The sequence below is a fragment of the Pollachius pollachius genome (genome assembly GCF_949987615.1).
Source record: "Pollachius pollachius genome assembly, chromosome: 3".
Lineage (NCBI taxonomy): Eukaryota > Metazoa > Chordata > Actinopteri > Gadiformes > Gadidae > Pollachius > Pollachius pollachius.
In genome coordinates this window covers 6,839,672-6,861,750 of record NC_136936.1, presented here as the reverse complement: position 1 = coordinate 6,861,750, position 22,079 = coordinate 6,839,672, and the positions used below count along the sequence as shown (strand labels likewise).

The window sequence follows — 22,079 nt, the reverse complement described above, 5'->3', positions numbered from 1 at the left end:
ACATTGACAATCAATTGTCGTCAACCGCTATCAGGAGGGTTGATTAAAAGAAAAAAAAATCATTAAAGGCCTCATTAACCTCAAGAACACAAACACCACATGACTCCTGTACGGCGAGGACAGAGGGAACGCTCTACCTGCTGCCACACACGGTGGCGATGGCCTTGAAGCAGCCGGACGCAAGCTGGTAGGACCCGGTGTAGCAGCGGTCCACGGCCCAGTTGAAGAGGTTCACCTGCTGGGCGTTGAGCTCCAGCAGCAGGATGACCACCTCACAGCCCAGCTGGTGGACCTGGGAGGACCACACGAGACATCAGGACTATGGCTGCGTTCCAAAACACCCGTCCTGTCGCGGCTTCACTGCAAAGGCTCAATTATGGCTCCACGTCGACGCGACGCAAGGGGGACGCATTGCCGCCTTGCGTCCACCACAGGGGTCTGATGTGCGCCTCCAAAAAATTGGAACCTTGCATCGAGGCGATGCAGCAGCAGGGCCTGTGATTGGTCCGCTCACTAAAACCCGACGCGGAACCAAAACAGGTTCATGCCTGCATCGAAGCGCCTGCGTGGTCATTGCGTTGCGTCGACGTGGAACCATAACTGAGCTTTAAGACGGAGGTGCAGTAGCAGTGAGTGGTGGGCTGTTGATGATCTGGGCCCAGAACAATCTTTTGACCTGAAGATTTAAGGGCGATTTATGTCTGAGGACATAGTGGAGGAGATAAAAAACAAACTAAATGATATACTGATGTATCTTTGGTCAGAGGCCGCTTTAGACTGCTCCACTATCTTACTAAATATTAGGTCAGTCACATGGGGAGATTTATAAAGTGAGGGCGAGGGAGAACGTGATATCTCCATTTCCAGTTTGTCTGTGGTGTCTCATGTATCCGCCATGTTTGGTTTGGTAAATCAAAGGTTGATCCAGTTCACAAAGGGAGGTTCTCTAAGGAGCTATCCGCTTTCGAAAGATGAAGGTTTTTTGGGATTGAAAAGCGTGTCCTGGTTTTGATGCGGCACAGGGAGGAATCTATCAGGCCATGCCAAGAGGAAGATGAATAACTTCTGTTCTGGGCGATAAGCCAAGCCAATATCATCTATTCAACCCACACCCATGTAATGTAAACACAGACGCACAAGCTGAAAACCAACTTTACTTCTTATCAGGAGTGAATCAACTAACCCACAGAGAAACGTGCCACACTTTGCGCCTCAATAAATCAAACGCCGAAATGATTAAATTACCGCTAACATAAAAGCCATCTTTCCCCTGGCTGCCCACCCCTTTGGTCAGCGTTTGTATCTTTCCACCCTCGATTCGGGGGCCCTCAATCCCCAGCGATCAGAGGGGCCGAATCTGGGTCGGTTCTTTGTTTCAATACAACGGCGCGATGAATCACCGGCCACTTACCCGCTGGTCCTGGCAGGCCAGTATGTTATCCAGCCACTTATAGAGGTAGCCGTCTGGCGACAGGCCAACGTTATCAAACGCAGGGCCGCAGCACAGCACGGCAGACATGGCCTGGATGGGACCGGGGGGAAAACAATTAGAAAGGAGACACGTTTAGAAGAAGAAAAACGGTTATTTCAGGAAACTATTCCGTTCAGGGAGAGTGAATTGTTGTTTTTTTTGGGGGGGTCGGGGGTGGAGGTGGGGGGAGGGGGACATCTGAAGTGGACTGCGGCGATGCTATTTCAGAGGCAGCCGGGTTCTTGAAAGCGTGAGAACGTCTGGGGTGTGTAGGAGAAGGCTGAAATGTTATGGACGGCATTTTTCTGCGTTGTGCTTGTTCGGTTAGTCGTACACGTTGGTGTTTATCAAAGCGTTAGGGTATTCGTAGGGTCTCAACAACCTGAGAAGAAGTGGTTGGGTAATTCAAAGCATCAGCTTAGGGAGATTGGTTTAAATACACCTCTTCCTTTCAGGGGTGTATAAAGAACAATGTCTTTATTATATAATTAACTAAGTAATTTTAATAAGTAATTTTTAATAAGTAATTTTTAATAAGTAATTTTTCTCGCTGCTGATAACAGTGTAGTAAAGAGCAAACTTTCTTTACAAGTGTCTTAAAACTTAAATAAACAAAGGGTCAACACAGTCTTAAACAAAGTACAAAATGTAAATTCTAATTACACTTCTAAAACACCTCTAGGAATTCTGGGTAATGAGTCAAACATGCTTGCTCTTAAAACCCTAGTATGGCCAGCAGCACTTCAGGCCATGAAGCAATGCAGTAACTTTGTTTTGTTAATGAGCTAAGCTGTTTACAGGCGATAGCAGCGTCTCCCAGCAGAGACCTGATATGCTGCTGCGTTAACGGGGCTATGTGTCGCCATTGCAATGACTTTAACCTCTATGTATAGACTATGGCACAGGCTAAAATTAGAAGATAAGACGTTGAGGGGTCCAGTTTAGCTTTGGCTAAGTCATCGAAACAAAGTTGGCCGACAGCAGTGAAGGAAAATGCATAATTGAACAGTGCATTATATTGAACAGATGGTAGCAAACTATAAATGCCTGATGTATACATAATATGTTGTAAACCATTAAGGTCAATCTACCTTCTGGGCAGAGCAATGCTTTGGTCCTTAAGGGGAAAATCCTAGAGGTTGAGGAGGTCATAGAGAAGGGCCTGAGTCACCCAGTGGGCATCATGCTTCCATTTTGGATCTAAAGGCTGGCTGGGTGGGGGAACTGAATGCAACATTTGAATCAGACCCAGGGTGGGAGCCTCCCATTGGGTGAAGGTGTTTACCTTGAGGGCACAATACTGATATCTGGTGATTTGGTGGTTCCTGTCGCTGTAGCGGTCCAGGGAGGTGAACATGATGCTGAACGGGCCGGCCCATTGGCTGAAGAGGATGAAGAGGTGGTGACGAAGACTCTGCTGGGGGAATAGGAAGCGTCTGTGGTGCACTAGAGAGAGAAGAGGAAGTGGAGCAGAGGGGAGCATGAGTCGGCAGAACTAGCCAGAAAGGCTAACAAGCCCTGTGCCAATGTCTGGCTCACTATGCTGAGTCAGCATACGGGAGAGAAATGGACAATATTTTCAATATATGTAATGTTTAATGCAGTTTGCAAAGAGAGGGCTGCACTTAAAATTAACCTTCAAGACTGAACACAAATAGACCCAGGCGTAATACATCTGATGATCTAATGTCTACTAAATGCATAATGTCCTACATCTAGAAACACAATGCTGTACAAAAATGGTATTCTTATCCCTTAATGTTTTAATGTCTTAATGTCTTGTGTTTCGTTCTGATTGTGTACATCCATTAATGGGTTTCCTCCAGCGAGAGGGGCTTAGAGCTGGTACAGTGTGAGTGATCACCTGCCTTAGTCTCTACAGAACCCTCTTTCTAATTCATAAACTATTTCTGGAACCCGTTCCCTGGTGGGATATGTCCAAACGGAGATCAATGTTAAAGTTCTCCTGTTAGACTGTACAGCATCAGCCCGGGACAGATTGAGGGCCCGTTTTTAATAATTCATAATCCTATAATGGCCAGCCGGGATGTTCCACTAATGGACTGACGGTCTCTAATAGACATCCTCCCCCCAGAAAGAGTTTTAAAGTGAGCAGATACTTTCAGTGGGGAGATTTGCCCGACGAGGTTAGCCGGAGGTTAGAGAATTGTTTTCATAGTTGTTGTGACACGATCAAATAAAAAAGGACAGGCCCGATGTGATAGTAGTAGTCATGAAAAGCATGTTCATGACTGGAGAATGCACCTCTTCATCATGAAATTAAAATACAATAAGGAACAATGACGTTTGTAGATAGTTTGCAGATAGTTTGATGCTACCAGATTAAACAAATAGAGTTTTTATTTTTTCTATAAAAATAAGAATATATATATATATATATATAATATAATATATAAATTAATTTTTCTATATTTTAACTAATAACTAAGCCTCATTGAAATGTATCAGTGTAATAAGTGCCACATGATTCTGAGGTCCAAACGATTTGTATGGTAACTCCGGTCTGGAGCTGCCGTCAACGGCCCACTGGCTACAGCGCCTCTACCTGGGACACACTGCACCATGTTGGCCACCATGGTGCTGAAGTGGGCCCGGATGTCCTTCAGGATCTCTGCGTCTTTGTCGTTCTCTGCCTCCAGCAGCATGCGGGTCATGTCCACGTACTCCAGGAACAAGGCGCCCAGGGCCAGGCTGTCCCGCTCCAGGGCCCCGCTGGTGCTGTGTCAGACAAACATCCACTGAGTGAGACACTGTGGAGGAGGCCCCTGGGGGCCGGGGGCCAGAGGGAGGACTGGGGCGGGGGGGCTACCTGTCGCTGATGACACCGGCGTCGGCCAGCAGCTCAAAGATCCTCAGCAGCTGCAGTCTCAGCAGGTCTCTGCGCTCACGACGCTTCTTGTTCTGGGTCAACGAGACGGGACGCTTTACTCAACCAACTAACCATTCATCTACCAACCAACTCAACTACTTTAACCAACCATTCATCTACCAACCAACTCAACTACTTTAACCAGCCATTCATCTACCAACCAACTCATCTACTTTAACCAGCCATTCATCTACCAACCAACTTAACAACTTTAACCAGCCATTCATCTACCAACAAACTTAACAACTTTAACCAGCCATTCATCTACCAACCAACTTAACAACTTTAACCAGCCATTCATCTACCAACCAACTCAACTACTTTAACCAGCCATTCATCTACCAACCAACTCAACTACTTTAACCAACCATTCATCTACCAACCAACTCAACTACTTTAACCAACCATTCATCTACCAATCAACTTAACAACTTTAACCAGCCATTCATCTACCAACCACCTTAACTACTTTAACCAGCCATTCATCTACCAACCAACTTAACTACTTTTACCAGCCATTCATCTACAGAACAACTTAAGAACTTTTAACCAGCCATTCATCTACCAACCAACTCAATTACTCTAACCAACCATCCATCTACCAACCAACTTAACTACTTTAACCAACCATTCATTTACCCACCAACTTAACAACTTAACCAACCATTCATCTACCAACCAACAAGCTGAACAACCAATCCACGACCAGCCATACATACAACCAGCCAGTCATCTAACCAGGCGGTCAGCTAACCAGCCAGTCAGCTAAGCAGGCGGTCAGTTAACCAGCCAAACAACCAGCCAGTCAGCTAACCAGGCGGTCAGTTAACCAGCCATACAAACAGGCGACCGACCTCGGGTCTCCGCTCCAGTGCTTCCTTCATCAAGGGATGCAGTTCCTCCACCAGCTCCCTGTGTCAAGACATGAAGACTCATGACTCCAACTGAAACAGATTCCTACTCAAGACTACTAGTCACCACAACACTGAGGAGAAAACTCAAGCTAACTACATACAAACCACAGTAAATATTGCATTCATTTGGTGGTTACAAACTGAACATATTTTGGGTTTGTGAAAAAAAAGGGATGGGCCATGAAATGGCAGGAGCCCTGTGCTCCGCTGTAATCCCCTGCTGAGCTCCTTTAAACCCAGACCAACACAGGACACCGCGTACTTTAATTACTGGGAAAGCAACGCATTGTGTGGTGACTTCCATGGCAATGCTTTTTGCCCCATTAACAAAGACCAGATTAAACATGGGCCCCGAAATAACACTGAGCTGACCCGTTTCAACTGGATCTAACCACTCAAGGTTTCCCTAATTAATATCCAAAACACTATCATGCCCGTGAACCGCATATTTCCATTGTGACGGGTCTCTGTGTTTCACCTGAAGATCAGGGAGTTGGTGCGGCCGAAGCTGAGGACCAGAGCCTCGGTCAGCTCCAGGCTCTCGGCCCTCATCAGGGGAGCCAGCTGCTTCAGGAGCCAGGCCATGGACGGGCTGCCGATGGACTGGGGGGGACAAACACAGGTCACATGATCGGCGCGGCCAATCACGAAGATCCAAAGCACCCTGTTGTTAAAAGCTGTTTTATATCTCTTTGGAAGAACAAAAAAGAGCCAGTCATGTATGTGCCTTTAAATGACGACACAAGTGAGTCGGAGAATTTAAAGTCATACAATTAGAATTGAGGCAAAAAGTGCTGCATGACAACAACTTAACATCCATTCATCTACAGACCAACTTAAGAACTTTAACAAACCATTCATCTACCAACCAACTTAACTACTTTAACCAACCATTCATCTACCAACCAACTTAACTACTTTAACCAACCATCCATCTACAGACCAACAAGCTGAACAACCAATCCACGACCAGCCAAAACCAGGAATCATTCATCTGTGCGCTTCGTATTCCCTTCCTTTGGGAGGGATTGTATATGCTGTGTGTAACCTGAGACCCGCCGAGGTCAGACATCAGCTCTGGGCTCAGCACCTGATCCTGATGGGGGGGGGGCGGAACAAGGAGAACAATGGCCGCTTGGAGGAGGCAGGAGCGCCGGAGGTGAAGGTACCTTGTTATCGTGGAGGAGGACGCTGCCGCCGCCGCCAGCGCTGTCACCCGCGCTGGTTGCCGTGGCGACATCGGGCATGGAGGCTCTCAGGTGGCCGGGGCTCATGATGCTGGGCTTGGCCACGCCGAAGCACAGGATCAGGTAGTTCCTCCACAGCGCCACGTAGCCGTCGCCCCCGGCAGACGTGCTGGTCTTCTTGGCGTACACCGGGTTGCTAGGCAGATCGGGGGGGGGGGGGAGGAGACGTTACGAGAGCAGAATCGGGCGTGGCTATTGGGTGAAACCTTTAGCATCCACTGTCTGACTGCCTGGCGGGAGCTACTGTTATTACGGCAATTGAGCTGTTGAGAAGGCTCTCGTCCGAAGGGAAACTGAGAAACATGTCATTAAGAGGCAGGGCGGGGTTAGGGCCTCTTGCTCGAGAAAAGCCTCCAGCTAGACTATTACCTTTGGTCTGGGAATCAAACACCCTCAGCAATAAACTACCCTGTCAACAGTGGGCTGAAAGCGAGAGGGAATGACACGTAGCCTGGGACTTCAGGACTGGAATGGAGGCTGGGCACAAGGTGTATTACTGATGTCATTAGTACAACCAGCCACCATGGCTGAGGGAACGGTTAGAAGGCTCTCTGTGTTCCCTTGAACTCCCATTGGGGGACCGGAGTCATGAGGTGTTACTCTAATATCAGCACAGCACAGACAAGAGCAGAGGACAAAGAGGACAAAGGCTAAAACGCTCACGCTATAAGCTGTCTGAGTGCGTATGGGAATGTCCTGATCTCGTCGTTGCACTAAAGAACCAGGGATGGGGAGGACAGAGGGTGGAGGTGGCGGTGGTGGTGGGGGTGGTGGTGGTGGTAGTGGCGGTGGTGGTGGAGGTGGAGGTGGATGCGGGGGGCTTACTTGGGGTCGACCAGGGGCATGAGCAGCTGCATGCGGGTGAAGGCGTAGGGCCAGGCGTAGCTGAGGGCGGTGGGGCAGTGCTTGGGCAGGTTGTCCTGACGGAGGAAGCTGTAGAGGCACAGCACCCAGGGGTCCTTGACGGACTGGGCGAAGATCCAGACGTGGGAGGGGCTCCGCACGTCGTAGGGGTTGTTGACCAGCAGGGCGTTCCACTCCACCAGCCACTGGAGGTCCACGCCGTGGCCCGGCGGGACAGAGGCCTGGGGGGGGGGGGGGGAGAGGAGGTCACAAGTGTTGGTTTGTGTTCACGGTGAGGTCCGTATAAAAATATGCATGCAAACGATATTTTTTAGATGCATGCAATTATGTTTTAACAGGGATTTCCATATGAACGCAATTCTCTGCCGGCTCAAACTCCGTCGACTAGGCAGCGGGGGGGATAATGCATTCCTCACGCCACGTCGGACAACTCGACACTTGGTTGTGCTTCCGAAGACAAGACACAGCGGTTCTCTGTTTCCCTCCACATTACAGACGGAATACATTAAGATGGTAATCTTAATGGATTGTAATGAGGGACTGAAAGCCATTTGGTTAAGTGAGTGAATAACTCACCGTGTCGGACACGGCAACATTGATGAAGCTGTGCAGGATCACAGGGCTGAGCTGGTCCATGATCTCAATCATCGGTCTGTTGTCATCCTTCAGTTGAAGAGAGATTAAAAACCCACAATCACCATTAAGCACCCCGATTCCTGAACAACAGCCTCGACGTCTCTATTTGGTTTTGATCTCAATTGAAATCACCTTTTAATAAAAAATGTACACTAATGTCTAACTTAGAAACGTGACATATATCCAATTCCAGACACTGAAAACTGAACATCCATCTCAAACTAGACCTAATAATCATTGGTGACCGAGGTGATTTGAATTCCACATGACTATCCTTTCGTTGAATCCATTTGTCTGGGGCGTTCTGAACCAGGGACCGTGTGATCCGCCACGTACCTCCGTCTGCCCCAGGGCCATGAAGAGGCAGCGCACCTCCCTGAGGATGCAGACCGCCAGCCGGCGTGTGCTGAGCTGACAGGAGCACAGGAGGACCAGCGCTAGGCCCTCCACCGCGTGCAGCACGCCCGAGTGGGAGCCCCGCTCGGCCGGGCCCCTGGGGCCGCTGGGGGCCCCCTGTAACAGCTGGGAGGGACAGAGGGGAGGACCGGGTTCATGGTGTGCTGGTGGAGGATGGACTTTGGAGGAGACATGTCAGAGGCTTTTAACGTCATGCTGCAAGGCCGTGAAAAGCAACTGTTATTGTTATCAGTTCAGAACTTTATGGCTTATTGAAGGTGGATGCATGGATCGATGATAAGACGTCTCGTCCTTCGGAGGAGACGTAAAAAACCGAGGTCCTGACTCACTGAGGTCATAAAAGATCCCAGGGCACGTATCGCAAAGAGTAGGGGTTTCCCCGGTGTCCTGGCCCAACCAGGGTCATTCAATCTGGCCCCCTAATCATCCCCCTGTATAATTGGCTGACTCATTAATTCCCTCACTCTCCACCTCAAGCTGGTGTGTGGTGAGTGTTCTGGCGCAGGTTGGCTGCCGTGCATCACCCAAGTGGGTGCTACACACTGGTGGTGGTTAGTGAGGTCCCCCCTTCACTGTAAAGCGTCTTTGAGTTTCTAGAAAAGCGCTATATCAATTCAATCCATTATTATTATTATTATAAGATATCCCTTTGATGAACATTAAGAAAGTGACAGAGAAACATAATATCATGGTGCGGATCGAGAAGAAACATCCAACTAAAAAACCTGTGAAAGTGATGAGTGAGAGTGTTGATTGATGTATGAATTGATCGCCTGATTGTTTGAAGAACATTGAAAGAGTGACAGAGAACATATAAAAGTGGGCCGATCCAGCAGGAACCTCTGAGTGGAAAACCTGTGAAAGTGACCTAGTGAGAGTGTTGAATGAACACGTTGCTTAAGTGTTGTTTAGCTCTACCTCAGCCGTGTGTATCTTAGCCGTTTCCTGTATCCTCCCAGGGGCGACCAAGGCCAGCTTCCATTGGGCGAGGAGCTGCAGGAGCAGCTTGAGGGAGGTGTCCAGCATGCCCTGATGGGTGTCTTGGACCTCCCGCAGCAGGAAGTTGGTGAAGCCAAACAGGACGTCGTCACGCCAGTCAGGGAAATCCACCAACAGACTTTGCAACGAGTTCTGGGCGATGAGTCGCAGCTCGTCGTCCATGTGGATCGTCAGCCTGCCAGAAGAACCCAGAACAGGTTAATAAAAATATGCTAACGAAAGCTTGTGCATATAAATACTGTATGAAGAGAAAGAAAAATATAAACTTTATAGTGCCCATGACATAACTTCATTTATTAAAAACGTTTTTTATCAATTAATTGAAAAGACGAGGAGCTCCTCGTCTTTTGAAAACGGTATTTATTAAAAGGATGAAAAAGGTGTTTATTAAAAGGATGCACATTATGGTTGTGAATATTTTTATCATGATATGTAATGTAGTTCTCAATATTGTGAAAAATTTGTGGTTCTCACAAAATTGATTGCACACAGAGTGAAACCTTAGATTTAATTTGTCTATTAGAGTATAGATCCGCTGAATGTCGCAGTAGCGTCTGAACTCACACCTCTGTGTAGTTCAAGCATTTCCAGTTGACTGTTAGCTGCAGCAACACTTAGCACCGCCGTGTAAATACGGAGTTCGCTGTGGTGGTACATAATGTAATAGACACTTGATGTTCTAGTTTGGACTTCAGTCTCATTCACTGCAACAAGCCTTTACATGGCGTCTTGTACACCTCAAAGGGTGTATTCACGTTGTGGATAAAAACTATAAGCAACATTAACAGGGTTGGAAATGTTACATACAAATACAAGAATATTTCCTTTGCAGTAGCATTTCAACTCGATTTTCTATTTAATCTTTTATTTGTGTAGCCTCACTCGTTTCTATTTTAATTATTTTACTTGTTTCAATGTGTAGAACTTTTTTAACTTATTTTTTTATAAAAAAAAATAATAAAAGCTTCTAAATATATATTGCCTAAAGAGATGACAAAAAATAACATTTAATTAATTAATTAATGAAAACAATTATGTATGAATCAAGTGATTATTGTTGATAACAGACCTAGAGAGCAGGTCGACCAGCTCCGGCCTGGACATCCCATCCGGAAGGATCCGGGGAACGGCGGCAACACAGGTCCTGAACAGGTCGATCCTCGGCTTCCTCTCTCCTCTGTGGGTCAGAGAGTTCTAGGTTCACTCTCCATCTTTAGGGGACCTTTGTGTTTCTACTGGTACTATTAATACCAGTGCTTCTGCTTACAAGTACAACGTTACCATCATAAATCAACAATAAACAATAATCCTCATCATCGTCATCATCACAGCCATCGTATCAAAATATCATAATACCATGATAATAATAATCGTGCACATCCAGTCTCATAAATAATGTAGATTGTTATTATTACCAACTCCGTCATACAGCGCTAACTTCTAACACTTGCATCATCAGCGCCGTGTGAGTCACCAGCGGAGGGCTTTCTGCAGAGCTTTGGACTCACGTGATCATCTCCTCAGGCTCTTTGTTCAGCATCTGGACGTTGGTCATCATCATGCAGCGACCCACCTCCTTGTCCAGGTGTCTCAGCATGCTGTCGATGGCCTTCCGCACCTGGAAGTAGTACTGGAACATGCCTGCAGGCGGCGGGGGGACACAGTGGTGGGGAGTTAAACTGGGAATAGAACAGCCTCATAACCGGATTATCAACAGTAACTACGGCTACTCGAAGGGCACAAAAAGACCAGACGACCCTCCGTGTTCCAAGAAATGACTACAGTCCAAGAAATATAGACATTAAAAAAATGTGTTATCTTCAGAGGCACTTGTTCCGATACCCTGTGTCTGCAGCCTCACTAACCTTTACCTGCTTGTTCATTACATGTATCTGTATTAATTGTTAGTCGCTTTGAATGACGTGTGCTAAGTAGCTAACAGTAAATAATAAAGCGTAAACAGTAAACGGAAAACAGCAACCAGGAAACAGGAAACTGGACACAGTAAACAGTCAACAGTAAACAGTTAAAGATAGTTGACTCATCCTGACTCTTCCTATGCCCTGACTCCTTGAGGCCTGAACCTGGTGCCCCCCCCTACCTATGCCTTTGGCCTCTCCGTCGGTGAGGGTGGTGCTGAGGTAGGTCTTCTTGACGCGCAGGGTGTTCCCGGAGGGCATGGTGCAGCCGGTGTTGGGCATGGGGGGCTCTCCGTCCTTCTGCTGCAGCTTGTCGGCGATGACCAGGAACGCCCGCAGACCGATGTTCATCCTCTGGGACCACAGCACACCACGTAGCCACGGTTACTTCACCAGCCACGGCTGTGTGCATGGTCGTTACTTATGTGTACATTATGTAAGGGGTAATGTATAGAACGCCGGTCGTTATCGGGGAAATAAGCCCCGACGGGGCGAACAGGTCAACGACGCGCACACGGTTTGTCTTTTTACAATTTATTTGTTACCAGCATTTGTACTGTGATCAGCCGAGAAATAGTCCGCCAAAGACGTTGACGTCGCTTAGCAACCGAAGACGCTGGGGTTGACAAGTTACCGGACTACTTGCGGAGTGAAACCAAAGACGTCATTAGAGGCAAAAAGTCATTTTTTTCCCGGACAGCGGTCAATTATACTTAGTAACGGTGAATTATCAAATATAATTCACCACCGGAAGTTGTGAAGAGCCCATGCAAGTGAACGGAGCATTCCACGGCATTGAGAAGACCCGTGAATTAAATATATATAATACACATATAATATCATTATATGAGTAATGAAACAAACAGATTATACACATAAATGGCAATAGAGATAATAATAATAATTATTATTATTTCTTTAAGAGTAGTGTGATTCAGCTGTCTTGACTAATTGTTTAATAAGTGTCCATTAAATCTTGTGTGCTCGTTAAAGTTATTTCAGTATATGTGACAATAGGTGGCAACAGTGGTTGATATTCCATCACCACCATAAGCTAAAAGAAGGATAAATCCCCAGTAGACTCAAAACTTTATAAGGCAGATGAAGTGGAAGAACTAAAATGTCAACAATATACCTCTGGATTAAGACTGAAGGCTTTCGCTGGTTTTCCAACACTGAGTAGGTCGAAGATAATCTCTCTCATGGCGAAATCCAGTCTCTCCTGCAGGTTCCCAATAGAGAAAGCGTATACATATGTTACATTCACATCAATAGCTCCCAAAGCCTATTCATGTGTGCACACATAGTACGGCTGTGACCCAGGTATGTTTGATCACTGTCCAGGGTTATCTCTCTACCTGGGCAATGAACTGGATGATTTTGACGAAGATGTTGAGTGGCATGTCTCTGGGCACCACACTGCGAGATCCCTTAGGGAAGAGGGTGGAGACGATGGTGCTGAGACGACTGCAGACAGAAGAACCAGAGTTAAACCTGCACACTGGGCAGGTTTCTCAGACACATGCCCAGCAAATGTTATGTTTTTGCAGGTTTTTAATGCGAAGCCTCATTCAATTACTGATAATGCGCATTAAATATATTAAACATATCTAAACATAAATGACATAAAGAAACATATATATACATCAATTACACATAGAAACATATATAAATACATCAAAATGATTAAAACCTCAATCATTCATTTAATATAAAAATCCTCATATTTCCATAGTGTTGAATATTATCTTGTGTTATTTCCTACTTAAGCACTATTTTTCCACTCAATATCAATTGGGTCTGCATTGACCACCGAGTTGAGGAATTACTGGGTCTACTGTCAGACCAGCAGATCCCTGGAATACACCCAGAACAGGAAGCTCACCCCTGGGTGGCTGTGTTGCTCTCACACTTGATCCTGATCATGTAGACCCACAGCAGACGGTACAGAGACTCCAGCGCTACGCGGGCCATCTTAGGGTCTTTACTCTGAAAAAAAAGTGTATCAACCCAGTCAGAAAGGCACAGCAACAGACTAGGATGCATTAAAGTATTTGTCGTTGAGTATTTATATTGTAATTATAGGGTTATGATCATTGACTGTTTCAGTTTCAAGCGCATTTGAGTTCTAATCCAAAACTACCTAATTACTACTATAACACAGTACGCAGCCATGTACCACCACTACTATCAACTAAACCACTGCCTTGGACCAACTTTATTACGAGATTTAGAATGAGCATCAAGACAATGTCTCGTTTAAACCAAGCTGGACGTCTTCAGATGTCGCCTTGACTACATTACCATGACGACTCGGCGGAGAGGTTCCGTTACCTTGAGGTTGGAGAGGCAGTTGGTGAGGAAGATATGCCACCGGCTGAGGAAGAACTGCTTCTGGCTGACACACAGCAGACATGTGACCAGCGGGTACAGTGCCTGAGGACAGAAGAGATAACAATAGTCTCAGATTCGGAGCACCCCCAAGGTATAAATGGATCCTTCAGTGATATAGTAGTACTAGACAGGTTATTTTAATTAAACTGGGCCCAGGGGTGGATGAAAATGGATGGCGTTCCACTCTGCCTTCAGGGAATAGATGAGATTACGAAACGCCTCCTGAAAATACTCCCATACCTTCTTTTCCTAAAATGTGGAAGCCGATGTGAGGTAATGTAATGAACATCGACTGACAGAAAGGTCTTCTAATAATATCTTAAACTACCTCAGGCGACTGGGAGTCCTCTGCAGGGTCAGTTGGGGGCTGCTGTCTGACTGTGACACCAGATGGACGGCCACAGAGGACATGTGACCCGTGTGGACATGCTGGCCCTGATGCTAATGAAGTACTTTGCATTGCATCCTCTCACGTTCACCACCACAGTCCTCACTTCCACTTCCTGCTGAGCGCCGGCGCCCACTCTTTCTTCGGTGCAACTTGAGCTCATTACACACCGTTGCGGACGCAATGAGTCAATCTCAAGAATGTCTAATGAATTTAAAATAGAAAGCGACATGCCGGTTGGTATAAAGAGCCACACTGTCTGTCCTACGGTTTATAAACGTTGCAGATGACAGAGAGCATCAGCACAGGATTGACTTAGACTCCCACAACTCTTTAAGTCAGCCAAGGCGTGAAGCTGAGGCTGTTACAGTGTCTATGGGCGAGGGTGTAATGACAAACAAACAAACAAGACTAAACGGGCCAACCCAGGAGTGTGGCTGAGGAGATGGTGACTGACCAGTGAGTGCTTCTTCTTGGAGGACGACTCCAGGGTCGTGTCGTACATGCTCTCCACAAAGTTCCTCAGGCAAGGGACGTTGACCTCGTTCTTCACAGCCTGGGGCAGGACACAGATCACATTAAACCATCAAGCCATCCATCGGTCAATCGAACTTAGAGCAAAATCAAATGAACTGTGCTGAGCAAGTGCTTCACAAGAGAAATAACACAACAAGGATGATATATAAAGTACGATACAGAGAAAGAAATAGACAAAGATTATAAATGAATAGAGAAAGGTCAAAGCTCAGAAGGTCAGAGTCTCCGCCCCCAAAAGAGATGGTTCTATCACCACAAGCCATGCCAAGTCATGTCAGTTTGAACGGCCTGGCAGGAGACACTTACGGCCGCCACGGGAACTAGGATTTCTACGAAGAGGCCGGCCAAGGCATGCTTGATGTCCCTATCTCTGTCCTTGACCTCCAGGAAGTACTGTGCACACTCCTGCAGAGACAAATTGAGAATGGAATGAGGTGTTAGAATTTGTATCTTCATTCATATTAGTTCTGAATTCATGTTCTCCAGATAATGTTTCTGTCGCAGGGAACAAGGTGCACAAAGTTTGAATGATTATTTTCTTCAGATTCCGTTGGAGACATTTTATTTTTACGAAAAGAGCTTATTCACCACAACAAAGAATGAAGAAGAAAGAACCATATAAAACTGACTAACTTGAAGATTTTCAGGTTCCCATGTGATCATTTACCTGCAAGAACTGGAAGGAGGCCTCAAAGTCTTCCACAGGGTACATCTTGATCCTGAAGAACTTGACGCCCATGATGAGGCTGATGGTGCTCTGGACCACGTAGGGGCTCTGCTCCTTCTGCCTCAGCTCCTTCAGCTCACTAAGGAACCTCTTCTTCACCGCCGGGAACCTGGAGACCAGGAGGAGGACACCACCCAACCATGAACAACATGACATTACATCTATATGTGGCTGAAGGGAATCCTGACTCCGCTGGTGGGACGCACAACGCACAGCAAAGGGTCCGTCAAATTCCAACCCGAGGTTTGACCCTAATATACATGTCTTCATCCACCCACGTTCCTGTCTGTCTTCACAGTTCGATCCATGTAAAGACATAATGGCATCAAATATAGGTTAAGAGTTGGGCTAAGTAAAGACTCATCCCGGTAGGATGTTCCTTAGAGCCTCCTTCTCATGTTTTTTTCCCCCTTGATTCAGCAGAAAGGAAGAGGTCATAAAAGGTCCAAAATACTTGACGTTTCAACACAACTTCTATGAATATCGTCCTCTTCTGGCCCCGGCGGCGGCAGACAGTTAGTCTGCACACAGGAATAAACCCTCCCGGACCCAGGTCTTTGGAGGACTCGGCCCCATTTAGGCCCCATTTAACCACAATCCAAATTTAAACCCGAGACAAAATGCCTTCATTGGGCTAAATTGGGAAGGTCGTCCATCAGGGGAGCGCTTGTGAGCATCCCCCGGAGCCTGGGGCTTGGCGACACTGAGGAACGTGTGTGTTCTACTGTATCTGGGGTGACCTGACCTGGGAGAACCGCACAGTATCTGGAGACGACTCTGCCCGCCAGGCGACCAGAGAAGACCACACTCCCAGGGAAGTACAATGATTGAATCTGATGAATCTGATTAATCGGATTTCAAACAGTTCCTCCAATATAACGCGAGCCTTGCGGGTATATTGAGGGAGAGGGCTCTCTCTCTCTCTCTCTCTCTCTCTCTCTCTCTCTCTCTGGTGAGAGTGTGTGCAGGAGCCTGAGTGTGTTATGGTCTAAAATAAACAAACACATCCGTTTCCAGTCCTAGTTGGTTGTACGCATAACAGTCAAAAAGGATAAAAATTAGATTTTTTACGAAAAGATTTGCATCATTGTCATCGGCATCCACTTCATCATCATCAGAAACCAGCACCACAACCATCTCCATCATCATCATCATCATCATCATCATTTGATGCAATGAAAAGACATACACAGTAAATATTAAATTTCAAGTCAAACTGAAGGTCTCAAAAGCATGCAGCACTGCGTTCAACGACAGGCTGCCTCGCCCTAGCGCTGGTGGCCGTAGCACTGTTGCACTCACTTGGCCTGGGCAAGGACTCCTACGACTTCAGCGTAGAGGTCTGCCACAGTGTGCATGTTGCCAGTGTTGGGGCCATGGTATCTGTGGAGAGGAGGCAGGGGGAACAGGCAGAGGTTAGAGAGCAACGCTCCACCTCAACAGGAGGGAGACGTACACGGAGAGAGTGTTACAATGAAATGAGCTTACCCCTCTTTGTATCTAAAGTGCTTAAAGGCTAAGTTAATGACCTCGTTAACCAAACTGTCAAGTACGGGGTGGAGTGGCATCTGGGGAGGGAGAGAAACAGTGTCATGGGAAACAGAGTGTCATGTTGGTTTTGAATGGAAAACAGTCTCTTGGTGCCAGCTGAAGCCGGTCTCAAAGAGCATAGTTGTGTTGCAAACATATCAATTTGAATTTGTGTGAAGTAAACATGGCACAATTGTGTTTACAAAGTCATTCATTTATATCACGGTGTAATGTGCAGTTATTTGGGGGTCACCTGTTTTAATACTTCTATCAGGACCAGAGAGAAGATGAAGTCTATGGCCAGATCTCTCCTTTCAAGTAAATAATCCTTCTGCTGTTCATCACTAGAGGAGAAAAGGAAGAAAACATGTTTCCAATCACGAAATGGATAACCGTCACTTGTTAAGCAGTGTGCTATTTCATTATCTCAATATCTGCACGTATACAGACAACTTTTTTACCTAATTACAGTAAAAAAATTAAGTTAAATGTATTTATAGCTGTAGATGATCAATGATTTCCTAGCAATCCCAACAGCATTATCTTTTTTTGTATATATGTAATACGAGTGATGAAGCAAATAAAAAAATTATAAATTTTCCAATCCCAAGTATCTGCGGTTGTATTTTTCCAAAAAGGGATTTCATCGCAATAATCATAAAAAAAAATGTCTAAATCATAGCGACCACAGCAGAACCCGAAGACATCCCCACTTGGAGCTCACTTCTTGGGCTTGGTGTTGGCGCGGGGCCGGTACTCGTGGTACTCCTCGTCCAGGCCCGTCTGCTTCTTGTACCAGTCGAACAGCGTGCGCAGGATCGAGGGAAGGCAGTACTCGGACAGGGAGCTCATGCTGTTGATCAGCTGCACACAGGAGACACAAGGGGAGAAGGCAGTCATTCAGGTGTAATGTAACTTTGTTAGTTACGTATGGACAAAAGCATCTGCTTTAAAGGTCTGGTTGGTGTTAGAGAGTGAATACAGAGACAGGTTATTAAGGAGCAGGTTGGGGTTAGAGAGTGCAATACGGATACAGGTTATTAAGGAGAAGGTAGGGGTTAGAGAGTAAATATAGATACATGTCATTAAAGTAGAAATCCGTTGTAAGATGGATCTGGGGTTTGATAGGTAGATTGGCGAACACAGAGCTTTTGAGATCCGTCAACAACACGCAAGCTCTGTGTTCGCCAATCTACTTATTGAGTCTTAAAGACAAGATGGCGTTGATGGGTGAACTACTGATGGTATTGTGTGTAAAAAATGTCCTTTTTAATAAACAATCTGTACCCTTACAAAGTTGTCAATGCCTCGTTTTAGATGTTAAGACCCTTATTATACTACCAAAGGAGTGTTGGGCTACTTCTAGCCTTGTAAGTGGTTAAAAATAGCGATTTAGTTTTTACCATGAGACGTGCCCCTATCGTTCCAAGTTTATAGCGTTTATATGCGCTTTTTTGCTCCCAAACGAACATTCCAACTCGTTATCATGCTAAACATATCCCAGATTCATTTTACATTGGATGTCCCCTTTAAGGACCAGGTAGGGGTTAGAGGGTGAATACGTATACAGGTCAGTAAGGAGCAGGTAGGGGTTAGCAGGAAGGGGTTAGTAGGTAGGGGTTAGTAGGTAGGGGTTAGTAGGTAGGGGTTAGCAGGTAGGGGTTAGTAGGTAGGGGTTAGTAGGTAGGGGTTAGTAGGTAAGGGTTAGTAGGTAGGGGTTAGTAGGTAGGGGTTAGTAGGTAGGGGTTAGTAGGTAGGGGTTAGTAGGTAGGGGTTAGCAGGTAGGGGATAGCAGGTAGGGGTTAGTGGGTAAGGGTTAGTAGGTAGGGGTTAGTAGGTAGGGGTTAGTAGGTAGGGGTTAGCAGGTAGGGGTTAGTAGGTAAGGGATAGCAGGTAGGGGTTAGTAGGTAAGGGATAGTAGGTAGGGGTTAGTAGGTAGGGGTTAGTAGGTAAGGGATAATAGGTAGGGGTTAGCAGGTAGGGGTTAGCAGGTAGGGGTTAGTAGGTAGCTGTTGGCAGGTAGGGGTTAGGCAGACATCTTGGCCAAAATGCCAACCTTCCTGACATCAGCACATGAACAAACGTTCAGACCATGTGTTAAGCAGGCAACAGACCAGAGAGAGGGGTGTACTTGATCATAAAAAAATAGAGAGGGTACACAGGTTCTGGCGGTTAGGTGGTATCTCTCTCTCTCCCTCTCTCTCCCTCTCCCCTGGGGGGGGAGTGATGGGTCAGGGACGGCTGGGTGGGTGAGGGGGATGGGGGTTGGGTGGCAGGAAGGAAAGGCAGGGCGGGAGACGGTGCAGCTCCCTGGCACACAGGAAGGGCGGAGAGGCTGTGTGGGGGTGTGGAGGGGGGGCGAGAGGGCAAGTGGGGGAGGAGGAGTGTTCTGGGGGAGGAGGAGGTGGGGTCAGGGGGGGGGGGGGGGGGGGGGGGGAACACTGCAGGGCCTTCATTCGACGCCGGGCCCCGAGAAGAATCCGGGCTCTGTGAGGGGAGTGGGGCGAGCGCGCCCCAGGCCAGGACACAAACGGCGCTCTGTGGCCCTGAAAGAGGACCTTCTCCTCTCCGGGGCCCACAGGCCTGCCCCCGGACACACCTAGACCTGGGCCGCGGCCAGACCCTGAGGTAAACAGCCCCTGGCCCCGGCCGCGGCCTACAGGACTCCTTGTAGGGTTATGAGTAGCCCCATTTCAGGCCCCTCCCCCCGCGACAGGCTGGTGCCTTGCCAGAGGGCGGGGTTAGAAGGAGAGGATCGACTCAGTGGGCAATTAGTGTGTTGGACCCTAAAAATAAGGCCAGTGTTTCCTCAATATTAGCAAGAATGTTCTCTGTTCTGGTTTTCGACATAGATAAGTTCAGGGTGCGATGTGCCGATGGGGATGGTGGGGATTATCCCCCCCTCTGGTTTACACGTCCTACCCTCTGCTGAATTATTTTTATCCTCGGTGGGGATAAAAATTATCCCCCCCACCCAAACTATTTTCACCATTACATCATAATAATTAACAACCAAAATACACAGGGTCCGTCTTCATTTTGAAACATTTTAAAATGTTTCTCAAAATTATCCCCCCCTCTGGTTTTTTCACAAATCGCACCCTGGATAAGTTAATACACGATGACTAACTGGGCCACTTAAATATCAGCTGAACGATGTTGAAGACAACTAAATTGTGGTCATCTTGATTAATAACGGGGAAACTTTATATATTTCCTTTGTTAAATGTTATCCTGGTGTTTCATGTATCTCATATCTCACGCGTGTAGTGGAAGTCAACCAGAATGTAAAACGAGGGTTCAGTATTGTGAGTATTGTGTTGAACTCACCTGGTCGAACTGCGGATCCTCTCCCCTCTGCAGTGATTTGGTTAATGGTTTCTCCTGGAATCAAAGAAAAGGAGGGAACATTATATTCGGTGTAGCTACTCAAATACTCACAATCACACACCTAAAAGAAAAAAAAGATCCATCATCTTCATTGGGACACGTAATTGTACACGTCCGTAAGAGTGAAGAGGATGAAGGATGAGGTTCTGAGGAGTCCTTCATCACGGTTTAATGATCAGAGAGACGCGCCTTCAGCCTTATCCTGAGTCCATTAACCATGAGACACTAACGCTGTTCCCCCATTACAGCGGCCTTCACTCCGATGTATTTCTTCCACATATTTTCTGGGTTTGGACTTTTGTGTCTTAAACGTGTCATCAGAATCCCCCTGTGATTATCTCAACAGTGCAGTCAAACACACCAGATCAGGGGCCCCTCGCAGACTTTACAGTTCTCGCTTTCAAGTGTAATCGTGATAAAAGTTTTCCCAAGTATGACTGGTTGGTGAACTGGTGGCGGGACGGCTGCTCTGACAGAGTTGGATGGTCAATGATCTTGCTACGTGTGGCTGGGGTTACGATGCCATCCTGGCAAATGAACGACGGGAGCAGGGAGGGAAGAGCATACCAGCGCCCAAGAACAAAAAAGAAGAGCCCGGATGTGGTTGGTAGGCATACAGTGAAACATCTTGAGACCTCACACCATACTTTTCAGTGTGCGCCAAAGGCTCATTTCAAATGAATACAACCTGGTCAAACCTGCCTGCTTATTTTTAGAAATAGCCTAACTCCAGTTTCAAATAAGCTCGAAACTAACTCTTATCGCAATAAACAAACGTCTGTTTCATAACAGCTTGTGCTACTTTCTGTGCTATCTGAACCGAACACAGTAGTAGCTGACTGTGAGATGTTGTAGGAAATCTACAGCTGCACGGTATATCAAATTCCCATCCTTATCCCAATATTGGTGTTAGCAAAAATGCACAATACGTCCCCCAACCTTGAGGGAAAGTTCCTGTATCTCTGTGGTGTCATGGTGGCCAGACAACACTGCAATATATCTGCATCGATTAATCTTCGCCAGCGCCTACTGTAGACTGTAAAAAGGCTCTTTTCAACTGGAATTCCAATTAAAACGTAATGCTGATGAAACTGATGTTGACAAACGCTCACATGGGACAAGTCTATTGGTCTCCTCCTGACCAATAGTCAGCACTGATAGGCTGACAATAGGCCTCTAATGTCCACATTGGCCCAGTTTGCAGCCTGATTCAGCATTATTCATATTCAGAAAGGCCGGCTCCGCGTTTCAAAGCACGACCACACCCCACAAAGTGAAAATCGAATGACTATATAAATAGCGACTCTTGTTTGCTGATAATCAAGAGCAGAGGGGGATACGTCGTTTTCTAATAAGCACCATGGCATAGCCTAATGAGGGAAATAGGGGACCGATTCCCTACAGGAGCCAGAGGAAGCAACAGCAGCGCTGTAATTAGGTAATTGAGGTCATTATCCCCGTTCCCTGCAGACCCACGGCCGGGGCCCACAGCTCCTTGCCAGCTCCAGCACCACTCAGCAGAGCTGAGACCTCCAGGGTCGAGAAAGTAAAAGTCCTCAAAAGAATCCTGGCTCCCGCATCTGGATTCATTAGCTCTACCCAGAGGCAAGGGCTAGGTCTCTGAAGGGACTTAAGGCATTTGGTACAGAGTTGTCGACCACTGCTTGCATTGTCACACTCAGCCAACACTCACGGTCGGACTGAAAGCACTTAGGGAGCCCGGATAGTCTAGGGTTAGAGGGGGGTTGGACTTCAG

General features: G+C 46.8%; 1 protein-coding gene across 5 annotated transcripts in view; it reads right to left on the bottom strand.

Moving 5' to 3' along the window:
• Window positions 1-22,079, bottom strand: part of frya (furry homolog a) — a 69,212-nt gene that overhangs the window by 31,647 nt on the left and 15,486 nt on the right. For all 5 annotated transcript variants that reach the window (XM_079731547.1, XM_079731551.1, XM_079731548.1 and 2 more), the window contains exons 3-29: window positions 20,264-20,317; window positions 17,658-17,797; window positions 17,187-17,277; window positions 16,892-16,971; window positions 16,706-16,786; window positions 15,344-15,512; window positions 14,983-15,081; window positions 14,597-14,695; window positions 13,692-13,793; window positions 13,243-13,346; window positions 12,716-12,824; window positions 12,493-12,579; window positions 11,540-11,711; window positions 10,947-11,079; window positions 10,508-10,615; window positions 9,358-9,613; window positions 8,359-8,544; window positions 7,963-8,049; window positions 7,348-7,607; window positions 6,445-6,658; window positions 5,754-5,878; window positions 5,216-5,273; window positions 4,302-4,393; window positions 4,038-4,210; window positions 2,757-2,917; window positions 1,412-1,522; window positions 138-292 (exon numbers count right to left, since the gene is read on the bottom strand). In XM_079731547.1, coding sequence (XP_079587673.1) covers window positions 138-292; window positions 1,412-1,522; window positions 2,757-2,917; window positions 4,038-4,210; window positions 4,302-4,393; window positions 5,216-5,273; window positions 5,754-5,878; window positions 6,445-6,658; window positions 7,348-7,607; window positions 7,963-8,049; window positions 8,359-8,544; window positions 9,358-9,613; window positions 10,508-10,615; window positions 10,947-11,079; window positions 11,540-11,711; window positions 12,493-12,579; window positions 12,716-12,824; window positions 13,243-13,346; window positions 13,692-13,793; window positions 14,597-14,695; window positions 14,983-15,081; window positions 15,344-15,512; window positions 16,706-16,786; window positions 16,892-16,971; window positions 17,187-17,277; window positions 17,658-17,797; window positions 20,264-20,317 — 3,506 coding nt within the window. The remainder of the gene's footprint in view (window positions 1-137; window positions 293-1,411; window positions 1,523-2,756; window positions 2,918-4,037; window positions 4,211-4,301; window positions 4,394-5,215; window positions 5,274-5,753; window positions 5,879-6,444; window positions 6,659-7,347; window positions 7,608-7,962; window positions 8,050-8,358; window positions 8,545-9,357; window positions 9,614-10,507; window positions 10,616-10,946; window positions 11,080-11,539; window positions 11,712-12,492; window positions 12,580-12,715; window positions 12,825-13,242; window positions 13,347-13,691; window positions 13,794-14,596; window positions 14,696-14,982; window positions 15,082-15,343; window positions 15,513-16,705; window positions 16,787-16,891; window positions 16,972-17,186; window positions 17,278-17,657; window positions 17,798-20,263; window positions 20,318-22,079) is intronic.